General features: G+C 38.3%; 2 protein-coding genes across 5 annotated transcripts in view; both read left to right on the top strand.

Annotated features, from left to right (window-relative positions):
• Positions 1-1,255: 1,255 nt before the first annotated feature.
• On the top strand, positions 1,256-9,177 carry PBF1 (N-terminal nucleophile aminohydrolases (Ntn hydrolases) superfamily protein). The gene is made up of 7 exons (XM_089149496.1): positions 1,256-1,438; positions 1,528-1,635; positions 4,469-4,550; positions 6,673-6,802; positions 6,885-7,027; positions 7,109-7,195; positions 9,053-9,177. Exons 1-7 carry the CDS (start codon positions 1,389-1,391, stop codon positions 9,125-9,127), a joined length of 675 nt encoding a protein of 224 aa, XP_089005622.1. The 5' UTR covers positions 1,256-1,388; the 3' UTR covers positions 9,128-9,177.
• A 2,726-nt stretch (positions 9,178-11,903) lies between these two features.
• The window catches only part of LOC149021230 (protein PSK SIMULATOR 1-like), a 30,080-nt gene continuing 22,333 nt past the window's right edge, over positions 11,904-19,650 (top strand). The window contains exons 1-4 of one of the 4 annotated variants that reach the window (XM_089149495.1): positions 11,904-12,227; positions 12,393-12,447; positions 12,529-12,618; positions 12,793-13,160. In XM_089149495.1, the coding sequence (XP_089005621.1) occupies positions 12,534-12,618; positions 12,793-13,160 (453 nt within the window). In that variant the 5' untranslated portion in view covers positions 11,904-12,227; positions 12,393-12,447; positions 12,529-12,533. The other 3 variants (XM_089149493.1, XM_089149494.1, XM_089149492.1) reach the window with 3 other exon arrangements.

Raw genomic sequence — 19,650 nt, 5'->3', positions numbered from 1 at the left:
TATCATCTACGAGCAGTTTGCAGAAACAGTTCAAAGGGCCTGAGTAGAATGTGGCATACAATCTACGCCTGCTTCCAATTCAATAGAACATCCTTACATCAGTTGGATGGTGCTGGAGGAACCTTGGGTAAAACTCAATGTAGATGGCTCCTCTCTTTAGGATGAGGGATGTGTAGGATTTGGTGGTGTTGTGCAAAATCATAAGGGAGAAAAGCTTTTCTGTTTTAGCATGGAGATGCCAACGCAGGATGTGATGCTCGTCAAGGCTTTAGGTATCCGAACGGGGGGGGGGAGTTGGAGGGCGGAAGTTTGAACCTAATACTTCATTGATTTCATTGTCTCAGTATGGAACATTGTCACAACTATGTTAGAAGCACATTTATACATCTATAGTCGAAACTTAGGAGGAATCGGAATCATAGTCAAGGCTTTAGGTATCCGAAGGGGGGGGGGGAGTTGGAGGGCGGAAGTTTGAACATAATACTTCATTGATTTCATTGTCTTAGTATAGAATATTGTCACAACTATGTCAGAAGCACAATTATACATCTATAGTCGGAACTTAGGAGGAATCGGAATCATAGTATTTGGCTATTCTACTTGAAGAGAATCTCCAATGAGTGTCTAATGAGTTATATGATTTTGTCACTTGGGCTAACCCTTTGGCTATTTTACATGATTAATCATGTAACTAATTGGAGATCCATTACCCACTTGGTGGCGAGATAGAAGTGGCCTAAAACATTTGCACGAACTTGCTTTTTGGGTCAACCCTTGGGTTAGAATATTATGCAATGGTTGAATCATATACCTCATTGGACACTCACTCGAGATCCAAACCCAAAATCCTAATGTCTACTAAGGAAGTTTGCAGTTGGACCCATTACCCACCGAGTCCAGATCAAGCTCTCCGTCAGGGAGAACAATACAACATGTAAAACATTGAGTGTAGATCATCTCATTTGATGAGAAGAATTCTATGCTCCCGACAACGTTATAACCACAAATTATATGGGGCTCACAACTAAAAAAATAATTGCAATCACCTTAATCCTATGGGCCCCCTTGTAATTTGTGGTCAACAGCCGTCACGGGAGAGGATTGGTGGTCCACTTGGTAGTGGACTGAACAGCGTAAAACATTTGCCCACTTGAAATGGGGTGGCTTTCTGGTTTTGATTCGGCTCATCTATAAAAATCCGAGTCATCCAAACCAGAAGGGTCGACCGGGGTAGCCTTGAGGAGAGAAGGATTCTTCTCCAAGCAAAGCAGAAGCGAAACACAATATTTAGGGGAAAAAGAACACTGCACCTGCACCGGGCAAAAAGACTTGCAGTCGTATCTCACTTGCACTAGTTCTTATCTTCCTCACTGTCTGTGGATTCCGCCATGGCTTCGAAGCAAAACGCGAATTGGTCTCCGTACGACAACAATGGAGGGTAAATTTCATGGATAGGTTGTCCAAATTATTTGGGGCATTCGTTTAATTATATATCCTCTCATCAGTTACTTTGTTCTTCCTCTACAGAACATGTGTTGCGATTGCTGGAGCCGATTACTGTGTTATAGCTGCCGACACTCGAATGTCCAGCGGCTACAATATCCTTACTCGAGATTACTCCAAAATCTGCAAACTGTAAGTTATTCGATCCATGACTTTTCGATCTGCCCTTATTTGCGCTTCTTGTTGTTGTAGTCGATGGTTTTCAAATTCCTACGATGGGTGGGGTGTAGGAGTTCTCGGATTCTATATTTTGGCATGTATGCTGAGCTTTTGCTTGGTTAGTTTCTTTTGATAGTCAATGATCGTCGGATGCTTGTTTTGATGAAATGCTTGTCGGAGCTTGTAAATGTCCTCTTTTGGTTCGTAATCATATTGGGATTTCGTCTCACGGAGCTGACTTGTAGATATTACCTGTTAATTGTTCGTTAACTTGTTGGCTAGGAACGAACGTTTGAGTTACCTGATGAAGCAGATTCTCCATTTGTTTCTTTTAAGCGCATGAGTCATGGGTCCTTGATTCAATTTTTGACCACGTTCAAATTGATAGCGGCATAGAGGATCATACAAATGTGAATCGTTAACTCACTTAAGGGTACTTATGAGTCTTTGGTTGATTGTATTCACCTTTATTGAAATTCAAATTGCTTGTGTGCTTATTTGATAAAAGATGTAAAGACTTCAACTGCAGCCGTACTTCAGAATAGGGAGTCTGCAATATATGCTAATCCTTTTTGAACCCTTTATTGGAAGAAAGCCAGCATTGGTTGCGTAAGAGAGGAATCAAGGACTTCACATAATGTAGCCTCACTAGAGGTGAAGGCCAATAACCAAGGTTTGTAACTGAACCAGCTCAGAATAGGTCAAATTAGGGTTTTATTTGGGATTTTTGGTTGGGGTGCATCCTTTGGTTTTGGTTCAGATGGGCGTTTCTGGGTGTGATGGGTAGGATTAAAGGTATTGGAAGTCGACTTAGATTTCTAATGGGAGAATTATATGTTGTTTTGGATGTTTCTTGAGATGTTTTGGTTTTCTTGAGAGGGAGAATCTTCTTGAGATGGAGAAATATGCCTCTTGCTAATGGGATGTGGCTCCCGCTAGGATTGAACCTCGATGGGTGGTTATGGGTGTTGTCCCATGAGTTTGGTTGGATGATGTGTGGACACAAATATATTTGAGTTCTTGATTTTTAGGGTTTAGAGAAATTGAAATTCAAGAAAGGGCAGCTTTTAGGTTTTAGGTTTTAGGCTGTGTGGCGAATGGGCAGGGGGTTTGGATTGGAGGTCAGAGAGAAGGGGTGGGAGGGAGTATGTGCTGGAGTATGTGATCAGATCATCAGCCCAATTGAAAACTAAAGAAGAGTTTTAAGATTTGAGCAGAAGTAAGATGAGTTTGGAGCATACGGGCCTGGAAAGTAGAGTAATTGGCGTAGCTGTAAGGGTCATCTCCCCCATTCATAGAAAACACTTGAAACGATGGCTTTGTATTTGGCTTCATCTTCCGCGTGACATTTTATTTTGGTACAACAAAGTTTGGAAAGGTTTGTTTTATTCGGAAGGTTGTAGCTCTTGGGTGGAAGCATTATTAATGGTTGTATCTATTGGAGGCAAGTAAAGGTTTTTTTGGTTTGGTGGAAGAGTATACCAAAAGAAAACAACAAAGCTTGAGAAGGTATGATTTATTTAGAAAGTTGTAGCTCTTGAGAGTAAGTACAAGGTATGCTTTATTTGGAAGGTTGTAGCTCTTGAAGGATGCATTTCTAAGGGTTGTATCTATTCAAGGCAAGTAAGAGTATAAGAGGATTTTTTCTGGTGAAGGAGTATACCAAAACAAGACAGCAAAAGTTTGAAAAGGTATGATTCATTTGGAAAGTTGTAGCTCTTGTGAGGAAGCACTATTCAGGGTTGCATCTTTTGATGGTAAGGGTAATTTGGTCCAATGAAAAAGCATACCCTAACTGCTTTGGAGTTTGACTTTTATTTCTTAGGATGATTATTTGAGTTCTGGCTACCTTGCATCTCCCCGTCTCTCTCTTTTCTCATCTCCACTACTGCCCATGTCCACCATCTTCATCCTATGCATTAGTCCTTCCTCAATTTGAGCAAAGAAAAGTAAGTGTTATGGTTACCCTAGACCCCATTGGTGGTGGTGCTGCTTCAAGTTGTTCTATTAGTCACTATTTGAGTATTTCAATTTCAGCTTAAGTAATTCTTCCAGCTTTGCATGTAAATTGATCAACTAGTTCATTGATAAGAAGCAGAAGACTATAGGAGCTATGCTAAAGCTCTATTTAAAAAACAAAGTAGAGCCACTATGTCTTGTTGAGCAGCCAAATTCCTGACATTGGTGCAACTGATTGATCACTTTACACATGAATAACAGAAGAGGGCTCCAAGTATGACTGATCACTTTACACAGATAAATTGAAACTATCTTTAGCTCTGCCGCTTGTTGAGCAATCTGTAGCTCCACCTGAAAGCTTAGAGCGATGAAATAGATGGTTTTGTGGAAGACTGAATTGTGTCTGATTATGCATGCTCTTTTTGGAAAAAATTAGTTAAAAGTTTCTTTTTCGTTTCTTTTTCAATGGTGAAACCGGCTTTACTCAATTAACCTTGTTAGTTTCATCTGAGTTGCATCCCCAACTTTAGTTTTTGAAGGTTACAGTCATATTGTATTTGGATAAATAAGAGGCTCTTGTTATAATAATAATTCCTCTTTTGATAAATATCACTTTATTGATGTGGAATTAATAGTTGCATGTAAAACCATGGCTCAATAAGGTTTTACCACCCTCAACCCAAGATGCAGGAACAAGAAACATAGTGCTGAAACTGAAACTAATAGCAACTATTTAAAGGGGGGGGTATTCAATTACCTTTGTTGCTTCACTAGTCCTTGCTTAGAATTAATGTCATTATGTTAAAAGTTACTTGATTTCATGTGGACTATATTTTTGACTTTGCAGAGCAGACAAATGTCTATTGGCCTCTTCCGGGTTTCAGGCTGATATAAGAGCCCTGCAGAAGGTTTTGACAGCTAGGCATTTGGTATGTAGTGGAAAATTCTAATGTATATTGATTCAAGTCATAGTTTCCTCCATGAAAATCTGAAAGATGGCTGATGCATTTGTCTTTAATAATTTGTGCTATTTGGGACATATTTTACATTGCAGGACCCTATCATGTAGGTCATCTTATATTAAAGCTGATTTGCTAATTTGGTTGGTGGCTTAAAAATTGTTCACCTGCGACTCATTTGTTAAATGTCACATCTTTGTAATGGCAAACTTCCCTCAATCTGGCCTCGAGAACTTTCTCATTGTGTTCATGTTATTGTCCAGCAATGTCTAATTGCCTCAGTGACCCACCCTTTGTATAACTGAGCCACGGATAAAAAGGTTCAACTAGGTACCAAAGGTGCCAGGAGAACTCAAAAGAACCAATTTGATGAGGGGAATCAAGAAAAAACTAGCATTTTCTGTTTTTACTTTTTAGAGTTCTTTTTAAGCTAGTAAGAGGATGAAATTAGCTTCTAGTGCTTAGGGTGATTGTAGAATCTAACAGCTCATTACAGGGTTAAAACTGAAGGTGGGATGTGGGTTTTCTGAAATAACGGTTTTTGGGAACAACTAGGGCTTGAGAGTATTTTCAGATAACAAAGGGTTTAGGGTTGAAACTTGAATCGATTGGTAAGAGTAATGTGATGGTTTCCACCAACAATCAGCGAATTCTGATAGTGGGAAAGGATTAAGCCAAAACTCACAGAAAGTTTAGGTTTTGGGTGAAATTATGGCTGAGGGGATTCTAGGTTTTTAATGGACAGAAAAGGATGGACTTTGGATCAAAGGCTAGGGTTCTGATGGTGGGATCTGCTGGGACTGAGGGTTGATCAGGTTAGGATTAGGGTTTTATTTGGCTGGTTTTAATGGAGAAGATAAAAAGAAAATTAAAGGGGAGAGAGAGGTGATGTGGTTTAAATCTCCTTTCCAAGGCTGCCTGCCTGTAATGTTAGATCAAAATTGAGACTGGGCAGTGACTGGATTAAACACCAACAGCTTCTACACTCAATGAGAGGTCTCACAAGCAATTGCTCGTGCAAATAAAATTAAATTGGAACTTTATGCAGTCTTCCAGCAAGTGGATATACATAGGGCTAGCAGCCTTTCAAAAGGAGTCCTGGTAATAACAGGCATTACTTAGACTTGGGAGACCAGTAGAAAACTACTCAACTAACTTGGGCATCTCGCAACCCCCTGTCTGTGGAGGTGTCCACACTTAAGCTGATGGTAGCCTAGTCACGTGACCACTTAGGTGAGTTAGTTGATTGCTTATATTTAACCCTGCTAAACCAACTAGCCTGGTCCAACTGAAATAAATAAAGAGATTTCTAGGCTTTGGAGGCTTCTTGAACCTCTTGTGGATGTAATCCTCTGGATCTGCATGAAACTAGGAGATTACTTTTATGCTAGTTCTACACGGAGAATACAAGGCATGTAGAACAGAGATTTACATTTGGAAAAAGGGTTTATACTTTAAACTACCATTTTCTTTGTAAGATTTCTATGAATATTAAAATAAAGATTAGTTCTCTTCCAGTTGTTTTATTACTGTTTTTTTCTTCTGTTGAATCCCCTTTTTACCTATGAAGGGGACTGCTGGGAGTGGTTATTCATAAAGACTTGTCTTCTCAATCTGTGGTAGAAATACATTGGATTTAGTCAAAGTTGGCGGTGCAATATATTCAGATTCTTTGGTATTCATTTGTTGGTGTTCTCAGACATTCTTTAATGTTCTTTTTCTCTGATTTACTAGATTGGCTTGTATCTGGATGGAAGGGCATGTTTTTATTGTTCTCTCATAAAAGAGCTTACATGTTAGGTGTCCTTTTGGCCAGAGACCCACATTGTATCAACGGTCTCTGTGTCTTGGGAATTAAAGTCCTGATTTGTTTACTCCAATGTTTTCCAGAAATTATTTGCATTTCACTTTTTGGATGGATGGTTGGTTGGATGCTTGACACTAAAGTGGGGAAGGATGAGATTTTAATTTTTTGAAATTAAACATAATGCAATGATTTAAGTTCCCAAAACTAGGGAGTTCACATTTGATTTGTGAAGATTGCAGTTTTGATGATTTGAAGGATATCTTTTAACCTTCTCTTGTGAAATAGATTTATCAGCACCAGCACAACAAGCAGATGAGCTGTCCTGCAATGGGTCAACTTCTCTCGAACACTCTGTACTACAAGCGTTTCTTCCCTTATTATGCCTTCAATGTCTTGGCTGGTCTGGATGAAAAGGGTGGGACTACTATCTCCTGCAGACACATTTATGTCCCTAATTTATCATGGGAACTTATAATTGCTCGAAAATGATATTTCAGGAAAAGGTTGTGTTTTCACATACGATGCTGTTGGATCCTATGAAAGGGTTGGATACAGCACCCAGGGTTCTGGTTCAACTCTCATCATGCCTGTTTTGGACAATAAGCTGAAGTCTCCTAGTCCTCTCATATTACCTGCCAGGGTGATGTCCTACTTCACTTTCTTGCTAAAAAAGTCTGTTTTTAGCTCTTCACTTGTCCAACTCAATACCTAATTTTTGCAGGACGCTGTGACTCCACTACTAGAGTCAGAAGCAGTTGACTTGGTGAAAGACGTTTTTGCATCTGCTGTTGAACGAGATATTTATACTGTAAGATTCTGTTCTTGTGGCATTCCTTTTCTTCTTCTGCTCCCCCACCCTTGGAAAATCTAAAATAAGTGGTATACATCATCATGTCATTTTATAATTGAATTTTTAATTAGAAATCATGGTAACCACTGATATTTTGTGGCATTGCAATTCCTATGCTAGAAAGATTAGAAAATGAATGGGGATCTGAGATTTATAAGTGCAAGACACGGGGATGATGGCCACAGATTTAAATATGTACGTAGGCTGATAATTTGCTTCCAAATTGTCAACTCCCATTGCTTTGTCCAGGGGTTTGGAATGGTTGGACTTTTTTGAACGCTGTTAATAGAGATTGGAAGTTGTGTAATATCCAAACTTTAAGAGAAGGCATATTTTGAACATGGATATTGTATCTTTTTCCCCTCTGATTCATTGTCCATGGGAAGTAGATTAAAACAGACAGATGGTGATAGTTCATCCAACATAATCAAAGGTTGAACATGGTGCAACATATCTGATAGCAAGTTGAAAATTTTTGTAAATAGCATGTGGTATTTTGAACTAATGACAATGCTGTTTCGTACTCTGTTTCCTACATCAGGATTCTGCCTGTGTTAAATTTTTTAGTCATAAGTTGTGTAACACTCATGAGATGGCATAGTACCAGGATACCAGCCATTCTAGGATACTGTTGTAGGGTCCCCACCAAGAAATGGCTTTGTACCAGGTGATTTTGGAGACTGTTGTGGGAGTGGAAACTTAGCCGTGCATTGGTTAGGAAGGTTGATCCTTGCCTATAAATAAGTTGTCCTCTCCAGTAGGTGTGATGCATTTTAAAGCCATGAAGCGCATGGGCCAAAGCTGACAATATCATGCCTAGGAGGGGCTGGGGCATTAAGAGTGATATCAGGATAAACTCCAAAGAGCGGTGGTGGGCCACAAGAGGGATGCTGTGTGTAAGGTGGTAACCATGACACTTAGGAGACAACATAGTACTGGCTTGCATGGGTGATCTTTGAGGGTTCGTCACTGAGGAAGGGTGCATATTTATTCCCGCATATTGCTTAAGAGAGGAGATCATGAGCTATTGGTAAACAGTCATATCCATTACTTTGTATGGCATTTTTCAGCTGTGGGGCCTATTGGGCCAAAGTATACAATATCATGCCAGAAGAGGGGCCGAGTCACCTGACATTGGTGGTGGGGCCATAATATGAGGATGCTAAGCCCATAATAGAGGGGAATTGTTGTGTTTGTTTTTGTGTTGGTTGGGCTTTCTTTTTTTTTTTTTTTTTTTTTTTTTTTTTGGGGAGGGGGGGGGGGGTTGTTCAGGCGAGGAGTGTGATTCCTAAGAGACAGCATAGCAGCAGGCTGCCTGGGAGATGTTGAGGGGTCCCTAGCAAGAGATGACTTGGTATAAAGGGGTCTGGGAGATAATGGAGTGCAAACAAAGTCCCATATTAGCTATGGAGAAAGATCTTAAGCTATTAATAAGCAGCAATCATTACTTGGTATGATGCATTTTCAAGCCTCAGGGCCAAAGTGGACTATACCATGCCACGAGGGAGCCAGGGTGATTAACATCACTTGGAAGTTGTAGCCTAGTAAGATCAAATGTCAGGAATTCTTTTTTCTGGGGTTTCGAGTGGGATTTGTTCGTTTGCATTGCTGGGTTCATTTTATGGACAGAAACTCTGAGGAGGAAGATTATGCATATAGATCTAGTTCATTATGCTGGCAGGGGAGTTCTTGTGATGCTTCATCCCTGTGTTTATTTCTTTTCATAGGGATTTTACTGGAGATCCATGAAAAATCAAGTTGATGCTCCTTATCTTTTGGCTTATGTTACCTTATCCTTCTGTGTATGTGTTGCAGGGTGACAGGTTAGAGATAGTTGTCGTTAAACCAGACGGTATTCGACGTGAATTCATGGAACTCAGGAAGGACTGATCACTCTCCTGCTCTGCATTAGAAGTAGAACTTTGGAAGTCTGTAACGATGCCTATAAGGTGACAATCATGGTGGTTATTCTGATGACACCCTGGCCATCCAATTTCCTATTTATGGCCTTGTAGGGGAAATACCCTTTGAGTATGCCTAGTTCTTCCATTTTAATTGGTGCCTTGCTAAAGGGGAACTTTGTTTCGACATGAATTTCTACACTGAAACTTCAATAGTTCTTTTATTTGATTTTGCCATCTGCATCTTTGGAACTGTATACATTTCTATTGGGATTTATGTCTAAAGCGTGGGCAGATCTTAAGATATCTTCTTTGAACACTAGAAAGAAATTTTCCCTTTAGTTTTTTCCTTTAAACCATGAATGAAAAATCCAATGTTTCTGTTGCACTTCCAATCAAGAGATCCTAGACCTGGAAACAATGGTTTGCAGTTGTATAACCCACAGGAGAAACATCTTTGTGTATAATTAATTAGATTTAAAATTTATTAAATTATCGACAAATGTTTTGTGTTAAGTAAGGTTACAATGACAAATCGAGGTAGGTTTGACGAACGTTATATCAACAATTGAGGATTTAAAGTTTGATCTGTATTGATACAAACGTTTTTACCCTTAAGGGAAGTCTGTCTTTTTGTCTGGTAGCCATCATATAGAATCTATCAAAGGAACGATAAACAGAAAATCTATGTGGGGGCCCGGGGCGCCCGGCTGGCGACACGCCGCCGGGCCGGGGACGCGGAAGAATACCGGAGGGACTCAAAAGAGAAGGACGCCGCGGCGGAAGGGGGAAGAAAAGTAAAGAAAAGGCAACACACGGTGGCGGGGCGAAGTCGGTGGGCCTCCTGCGGGTGGCGGTTGGGTTGTGGTCGGGGCCGTCGGCCTAGTTTAGAATGGAACAAGCATAGAATCGTTATCATTTAGTCTTAAATACCGTAAATGATGTAGAGTCTTTAATTAATTTAAAGGCATTTATGATTTAGGACTTAAAATCAAGTCTAAGTGGTCCATATCATGTGTTCCATTACTCCAATTTATTATTAGTAATTGAAGAATTACAATACCAAAAATAAATAAAAAGTTTGTATAATGTTAATATTTATTTATTTTTAAAATTGAAAGTTTTTATATTAGGGACATGAATTATAACATATACCACCAAGAAAGATCAAATTTAAGACCTATGTGACGTCACTAAGAAGTGTTGGTTGTTATCAAGTGACCACATGTACAATGTAAAAACTTTTTAAATGACCTTTTAAATAAAATTATTTGAGGGGAAATGGGAGTAAGGCCCCAGGGGTTCCCATATGCAAAAATAAAGAATTTACCAAAAATTATTTAAAAAATAAAAAATAAGTCAAAAGTGAAATTGTCCATATAACCTCTCGTAGTGTCCCATGATATGATATGGTATCCGATGCCAGTTCCGTTTGATATAATATTAAATGATATTTCCAGTATACCTTTAAAAATATAATAATAATATCTGCAATATAAACCTTGGATAGATTTAGTGTCACTGAGAAAATATATTAATAAATGAAATAAAAAAAAAAAGTCTAATTAGTTTAAAAGGTTTCCAAATTAGCCTGTCCTGATTGAGATCACAAAATTGGAATATTGATTATTAAAATCATGGGTAGAACTAAGTATACAAGTATTGAGTAGATCCTACACATAAATATGACATCACGAGAAACGAATGCCAAATTATATATGTTGTTTTAGGGTTTGTGACCTTCCAATACCCCTTGAGGGATGAGATCTTAACGATTTGTCATGGGTCTCTCTACAATTTTAGAATGCATGGATAAAGCTTTGATGGAATCTGATAGCATAGATGTTATTAATCAACTTGCTAAGAAACCCTAATAAAAGCTTCCCAAGGGTTAGTCCCTGTTATATTATATGTAAAGAGTTATCATTGTAGGGCTGCTCGGTTGATAAAATCAACACTTCATAGTGAAGAGTTTGTAAGTTTGATTATATCTAATGGTATATTATGTAATACCCAATTTTCAGTATATGAAAAATCATCAGTCCCAACACAAAAGGAAAAAAAAATTGTAAAGAGCTTGCAATCACAACCATTTGGTCTTGATCCTCTTTTTAGTCGGTGGAGACATGTTGTTCTCTTTCCTAGGCTCGTGGCTTGAACAAATTTTCGAGCAAATTGCATTGGCACCCCAAAATGAGGGCCTTAAAGCACTGACACCTCAGAACAGAGACCTCAAAATTGAATTTTCATTGGATACATTTGTCAAATTTTTTCACTGAAAATCTTTCAGACACTGTTTATTATAGGGATATTTTTATAAATAAATAGTATCTGAAAAGTTTTCAGTGATAAATTAGATAAATATATCTAATGAAAATCTAATTTTTGAGTCTATGTGTTTTTTAAACATAAAGTGGAGTGTCAATGTTTTACGGTCTCCATTTTGGAGTGTAAGTCCAATTTGTTCTAAATTTTTTCTTTACCCAAAAAAAAGAAAAAGAAAAGGAAAGAAAAAAAAAACCCAACGAAAACAACTTATTTGAGTGGAATTTTCCTAATCAGAATTTCAGTGTGAAGTTGGAGTCAACTATAAGAAGACTCAAAGTAGCTTGTATAGCCTCAAGTGGAATTTCAAGGTATCACCTCAATTAAAAACTATTGAATGTGAATGTGAATCGATTGAAAAACTGGGAAGTTGAAACTTGGAAGTCATTTTACATTTGATGTTGGTTGAAACTTGCAAGCTGAGGGTTGAAATCTGAGAAACCTTTCAAAAGGATTCTAAGTAAAACAAGGCTAGATTTGGGGTGGGGGGCGTGCTCGAGAAGATATGGGTTTGACCAATTCCGTTTTTTCCTTCCGTGGAATTGGGTTTGTGTCATTGTGTGTGTGTCTTCGGCTTTGGTGGGTGTGGTAGACTTGCTGCTCCTGTAGCACTTCTCCTCCCCCAAACACACCCTCTAAAGCATCTTCTTCGATCCTCTCACTTTGCGTATGCCCTCGTGGGCAGCAATCATAGGTAAGAGGAGAAACAACGGAGCTGGACGTTTTGACGGATCCAATCCTCCTCGCCATCTCTCTCTCTTGCTGTTGAGTTTCTCTCCTTGTTTTCTTCTCTTTCTTCTATCTGGGTTTGATGCTTTGACGGTGGAGAATGATCTCTTAAGGGTTAATTATTTTGGTCTTACCGAATGCCATGCAGTTCAGTTTCGCCTTTTGGCTTGATCATGATCTGGGTATTTCTTGTTTTGTAGATTCAGGTGTTTCTGTTCAAATTTTCTTTTTACTAATTGGGTTTCTGGGATATTGGTGCGTAGATTCTGATTACGCATTTCTTTTCATCCTTGCCTGTCTTTTTATGTTAATCCGGTGTGTTTTTCTCGTTTGCAGTTTTGATGGACTGGAGTCCGACTAGTGAACGAAATCCAAGCTGTGGAACGTCTTGGTGGAGCTCGGGATCGGATTTGTGGAGCTGGGCGGGTATTGTAGACTTAAAAAAAATTCGGATTCTGTAGTGAAGCAGGATTGTGCTTGACTGATTTAGGAAGGCTAGCTTTCATTTGCTGCTAATCACTCAGTCTGAGCTGTGCCAGTGGCTTGGTCCCCAAATTTTAGCTGTTATTAATAGTCTTATTTGTTTTTTTGTATGAGAAGCTCGAAGAAGTGAATTTATTTTTGTTGCTATCGAGGCCATGGGAGGGCTTTGCTCGAGGAGATCCACTGTAGATAATTCTCCCAATGGAAGTTCCTCTCATGTCAATGGTCAGCTTCTTGATCGGGGGTCTGGTGTGGTTTATCAGTCCCATGACTTCCATGCGTGGCAGTTGAAGGTGGGTGATGAATTGATTCCACCACCCGGTGGGGAAGTCATGGAGAAGCAATTACAACAGTTTTCGTTTCCGGACCTGAAGACGAATCCTCATCCTTCGAATGATGTTATTGATGATGGCATTCCCCGGTTATCTAGGTCTCTGTCTCAGGAATGTAGATCAACAAAGTCCAAGCAACTGGCAGTTGCAAAGGTAGGCAGGTTTAGATTTATGATTTCTCCCTTCCTGCTATTTTTTATACTTTTATGAATGTGATAGTATTACTAGCCTCTATTGCATAAGCCAGATGTTTTACAGAGCTTACAATCGCCGAATCATCTACTTCTATCCGTCTAAGGTTTTCCCAAACAGAATACTTAATGTATTGAGAATGACATCAAATACTGCCATAGAGCTTTGCTTATATTATCCTTGTTACTGTTATTTTACCTTAGGTTGAAATATGTATTATCCAGAAAGAATGAAAAGAAAAGAACTCTATGTGAAACTCATGTTATCAAGACAAGTAATTTTAGGAACAGATTTCTACTTAGACCACTGACTTTAGTGCAATGAAAAAAAGTTGCTATCGAACCTGAATAGAAGAAAAGAAATTCCTTTTAAGTTTCTCCCAAGTAAAATAGTAATAAGTTAAACTGCTGCAGGTTGAGTAAACCAATTGTGGTGATGTTGGAGGAATTTCTTAGGAAACTATCTGATTCAATGATAAAGAAGCGATTGTTTATGGTACCTTGGCTCAACATAAATAAAAAAATGTGAGATAGATGATAATGTTTCCCAAAGAAATAAAATATGGTGGATGAAGTGGAAAGGTACTTCCGGAGTCTTGTGTGATCAACGCATTCCTTTAAAGCTCAAAAGACGATTTTATAGGAGTGTCGTACGGCCAGCTGTGATGCATGGTGCCAAGTGTTGGGTTGTTAAGAAGCATCATATAGATAAATTCAATGTAGCAGAAATGATGATGCTAAGATGGATGAATGAAAAAATTAAGAAGGATAAGATAATGAATGGTCATATTAGAGCTGATCTAGGAGTAACTTTGGTAAATGATAAGCTATGAGTAAGTCATTTGAGATGGCATAGACACGTTCTGTGGAGGCTTGTAAGTGCCCTTGTACAAAGAAGCGATTTGATCCTTATTGAAGGAATCATAAGAACTTAGGGTAGATCTAAGATAACATTAAGAGAAGTGGTGAGAAAGGATATGCATGGCTCAGGCCTTATGTATAGTATGGCCTCAAACAAAGCTGATTGGAAGGCAGAAATCCATGTTGCCAACCCCATTAGTTGGCCAAGGCTTGTTTTCACTGTTGTTATGCTATCTGATTCAATGATCATTTTTAAAATCAATTCTCAACCTTTTAACATGTCATTGACAAGTGAAGAGTCTGGAGCTGCAAATGACTTTCAACAAATTGAGGGGTTAGAAAGAGAGGCAAATATTCAGCGGGTAGGCCAAAGATAAGAGTGTATTAGTATTGTTGCAAATGCTCTTTGTGGGCAGAGAGCATCAACCTTATCATTTGAGGAGGATTCATAAATGCTTCAGCAACAAGTTTATCAGAAAAGAGGTGGCCTAGGCTTGAAAGTGGCAGGAGTCAAATATTTATGTTTTAAGAGAAAAAGATCCTTACTTGGTGGTGCCCCTTATGCCCTTTCGCAGGACATTGTGAAATGATGATTCTTTTCCCTAGGCAGATGGCGTTTATGCTCCCCCTGTTGGCACAGATGCTGGCACAGAGACCATATGACCAGGTTGCAATCTTATGTGCATTTTTTAAATGGTAAGGGAAAACATTTTCAATTTCAGAATCTTTGATAAGAAAAGAGACATCCAGAAACAGAAAAGAAGGAAATAAACAGAAAAAAGAAATTGGTTCATTCCCTAAACCAGCCAAAACAGATAGCAGCTAAAACAGATAGCAGACTTCTATATCTCAATTTCCTATATTACAAAATACTGTAGAAGGAACCTTCATGCTTCATCCAGTCGCCACACCTGCCGCCACCGTACGCCAGTTCTAATACCTTCCAACTGGATACAAACATTTGTCTTTCCTGTCTTCTTCCAATTCCCTGCCACTTGTTTGCACGCCTCATCTGGTCTTTGAGCCCTTTATGTGGTTCTTAGTTATCCTCTCCAAGTCCTTGAAGGGATCAAACACTGGAAAATAATGATCTATCATTTGTCCTTCTTCAGGCTCTCAGTAGGGATTCTCAATTCATATTTGGCAAATCCTTTTGCTTCATGCTTGGAAAGATTTTAGGGAGGGTCACTTTCCCTTAATATTTAAGGTAAAATAGAAAAAGAAAAGAAAAAATATATTTTTTGTTGCATTTGTTTTCTTCCGTCACATCTTTCATTCTTGTCCTGGACTTCTCCTCCAAACAATTTTTGTATGCAATGGTTACAAGAAAAAGTTGGATGATCTTTCATTCTTTCCCCACAAATTGGAGCTTTTCATCACTTTGATACATGTGCACCCCTAACCTTTCAACCTTTGAGAGGGGATCTGAATGTTGCTTTATAACACTATCATGCCTAAACCTCACAACCTTTGGGAAGGCATCAGAATGCAGCTTGTAGCAATCATGTGCAAAGAGATTCGTAAAGCCTTACTCTGTTTTAGGCAGTTGCTTGAATTTTTGTGCACATTGATGGGAAGTGTTCTGCAGTGGTGATTTTCTTGACTTATGATAATTCTAAGAATTCTAAGCGAAAAAAGTTGGATATTTTTCCTACAAAATTTTGTAGAGGAAAGGTTTTCCTCCCCAGTAGTTTTAACAATATTGCTACACAAAGACCTGCTGTAAACTCTTAATTATTGGTGCTTGTAATAAATGGTTTAACCAGGGGCTCTCAAGATCAGTTTCCCTTTAGTTGTTAATGTAAAGCTAAGACTAGGAGTAACTTAGCACCAATTGACACACATAACAGAGAATAGAAACATGATCAGAAATTAGTAACTACGCGTAGGAAACAAACCAATGGCTAGAGTCTTGATTGGACATGATCTGAGTGAAGCTTGTATAAGTTTCAAACTTTCACTTGATTCCAATGGTTTTGAGAGATATGACCTTGGCCACCAAAACAAGAAGATTTATTCTGCAGACTGAGATAGGCAGCAAGCTTGAATTGAAGGATGGACTGTAAATGGTGAGTTGATGCTGCAACTTTGAGATTATTCTGATGGCTGGAACCTGAGTTATAAAGGTGGATTGAAAATAGCAGGTTTCAGTTTAATGGAAGAATAAGCAAATAGCCACGGGCCTGTAGCAGTAATTTGGGAATAAGAAAAAGATAGGTGGATTAGCTCTTAACAACGAGGCTTTGTTTTGTTGGGACCTGCATTCTTGTACCCATCTTCGAAGATGGAGCCGCACCAACATAGTTTGACGGGCGATTCAAATGACCTGTTTTTGGAGATCTATGATGGAAGCGGAGGGCTTGGGCCTACCCAACCTCATGGATTGACCTATTTACCCGATTGGAGTCTATATATATACCTTATGTTCGACTATGGGGTTATTGCGAGATTTGGTGATTTTTCGGTTTAGGGTTTTGGGTGAGAGTTCTTTTAATGCCATTCTTGGCGATTGATTGTGAGATCTTCATTGTTTTTTTTTCTTCCACATGGTAAAAAGCTCTTCCTCTTTGCCCGTGGATATAGCACACCACATTGTTGTGTGAACCATGTTAAATCTCTCTGTGTTTTTGCTTTCTTTTTGTTTTAAATCGTGATTTGGTGGTGCTCGTTTCAAACGGCTTCTACAGTCATTGGTGTTTAGCTCTGACAGCGAGCCCTAGCTCCTTTTGTCACTCAAGTTGTATAAGAGAATCATAGCAGCACAGCAAGGTTTCTTTCATTAACTTCATAATCATTATTCTCCTTGGCTGTGAGCAGCCATTACATATTTATAGAGCAAAGGATTGCTTAGCAAAATAGAGACTGGATTTTGCTGAGTTTTTTTAGCTAATATTCTCTGGAATTACGAAATAAAATCTTCCTAATCTGAAATAGTTAGCTAATATTCAGCCACATCCATGAATACTAAAATAAGAACTAACTTTTAGAAACTTAAAAAAAACTTGAATAAAAACTAAATACAATCTAAAGTAGTCTTTAGTTTTCCAAAGTGGTAGATGCAAGTGGATCCCATTAAATCTTGTTACAGTATTTAGTATGAGACAGAAAAGGGGCTGTGACACTGTTTATGTGAATAGTGTTTTGGCCTTTTTTTTAGTCTTCCTTGAAGACCAGCTAGGCTCATTTGACATGGCTCAATTGGTCTGAAAGAAGTTGATTCAGTTTTGCGAGGTTCTACATCAGTTATCAGCATGATATGAAATTTTGCAAGATTTTCACTGAAATTTTTAATGTTACAATCCCATTGAATGAGATGGGGGGTCAACTATTTTGTACAATGTTTCAACTGTTCGATCCTGTTTCAAGATTTTGGTATTTTAATGGGGTCATTGTTTGGAAAAACGAAGAATGTAACTCAAGTCTTGGTTGGAATCTTGGTCGGTCGGGCAAGCCTTAGTTTCATTTGTTTTTTATTAGAGAACACCACAAACAGCTTATTATTGTGGATCTTTAGACAAAGTATACTTAAAATCAAGGGGAAAACCCGACAAAAACCCCGGCAAACTCGTGATTGCAGTGGATCAAAGCTCCCACCACTATGGTTGAAGTCTTTTCTTCAATTTGAGTAACCCATTTTTGGCTAAACTAGTATTTGGGAAAATGTATGTTTAGTAGTTGTTCAATGATGTTAAAATTAATATATGTTGAACACCATGGGCCGACTTATGAACTCTCGATGTTGGAATTTTTTTTCCCAATATGTATTATTCTTTTTTCCTGTTTGGGGTTTAAAAAACCTATTTTCCTAGGTAAAAATTGTAGAGTATATTTATAATGTATTGTATGGTGATGGGAAAAAAATATATTGGATTCCATGAGTTGATCTACGATTTCATAGTGTTAACATTTTTTCACTCCAAAATTATTTATTTTAATTTTTGAAATTAGAATAGTTATGTAAAAACTTTTAGAAATTTGGCAATATACCTATTTTGATTTTGAAAATTATGAGAATTGAGAAGTGTGCAAGGACCTTCTCCATGTTTTTCAAGTGCTCCATGTCATTTGATAGTTGGATTAGTTAAGCTATCATTTTATTTTGGAAAATATTTAAAATTTGATTTTATATATGATAAAAATATGTGTAATGCATATTTTAATGTAGCTTTAATGTTTCACTTCATTATAATTGAAATGTTTGTCATTTATGTCAACTCATGCTTCAAGCATGTTTAGATGTGTGAAAATACATTCAGATTCAACCGTATACAACCATGCATATGTTAAATCCAAGAGACAATTGTGGGTTGCTTCCTCTTCAAATTATCAATGGAGATGTGTTTATAGGCCATAAGATAGGCTGTCCAAGAAGAACCAGACCCAAAAAAAATGCTTAAAACCCACTGAAACTTGGCAGATTTTGTACCAGGTGTTGGCAAGATTTTGGTTGAAATCTCAGTATCTTCGCTGTCTTGACCCTATCTAGGTGCCTTAGACATGAGGAACTTTTAAAATGTGGTTGTTAGGGTAAGCAACACCTAGATATCCAAGCACCCTAGTCGACTTGGCATTTTTTGGTTGCAAGTGTGTTTTTTTTTTTTTGGGGGGGGGGGGGATGCTTTGGACGGCTTGCTCACCTTGTTGGTGTCACCTTGATTTTGACCGGCTCCAACACTTAATATTGCATGGTACCTTGACAACTATGGTTTCTTTGGTGTATGCTTTTTGCTGATGACATTGTTTTGGTGGATGAGAAGATGGTGTTTAGCCGACCATTAGGTGGTGAAATTTGAGGAGAGGGAGATTCTGCAAAATTATTATTTCAAGTTCTGGGTTCATTCATAACTGAAGAAGGGGATATAGTGGATGCTATTTTATACAAGAATTAACACAAAATGGATGAAGTGGGGTCATGTATTCAATATTGTGTGATCAATGTACTCCATTGAAAGATTAGAGGGAAACCTAGAACCTTAATGACTTTAGAGGAATGATAAAGAAAGACATCAATGCCCTGGAATTTGAAGACCTGAAAGTGTTAAAAATATATAAAATGTTTCTCAGGGTTGTTTTTTTGGTAATCTTACACAAAGCAATTTTGTAAAATTTACAATTATTCTCTCATTAATACGACTATGTGCAGAATTTAATCTTAGTTGTAACTTTGTTATGAATGGTACAATAGTAAATAAAATATAGTGACTTAGTTCTTTATGTTTAGCTGGGCAATTGTGTCCCAAGTTGATGAGACGTCCTAGGTCCCACTCTTGCAAGCCTTAATGAGTGGCTATTTTAGCTAAGCCTTTTGTCTGCATTGTTAGTTCAATGGTGTAAAGGGAGGTAGATTTATGAATTGTGAAAGGACTGGGATCTCTATGAGTTGGGATTGTTAAGCAACCTAAAATGTTGAAATAGAGATCGGGTAGGAGGTTAGGAGGAAGAGAATTGTGAGAGACTGGGAGGCTGTCCTAGGTGCACTTCTCAATTGTTGGGAACCATTAATCCAATGAAATAGAAATGTCTTTGGACGCATAGGAGATGCAGGAAGCGCAACGGTGTTCTGGAACTAAGGCAGAAGAGGTAGACTTCTG

The sequence above is a fragment of the Hakea prostrata genome, chromosome 3 (genome assembly GCF_041222555.1).
Source record: "Hakea prostrata isolate BN-2017 chromosome 3, UWA_Hpros_2, whole genome shotgun sequence".
Classification (NCBI taxonomy): Eukaryota; Viridiplantae; Streptophyta; class Magnoliopsida; order Proteales; family Proteaceae; genus Hakea; species Hakea prostrata.
The sequence above is the reverse complement of the archived record's forward strand: the minus strand, read 5'-3'. Positions and strand labels throughout refer to the sequence as shown.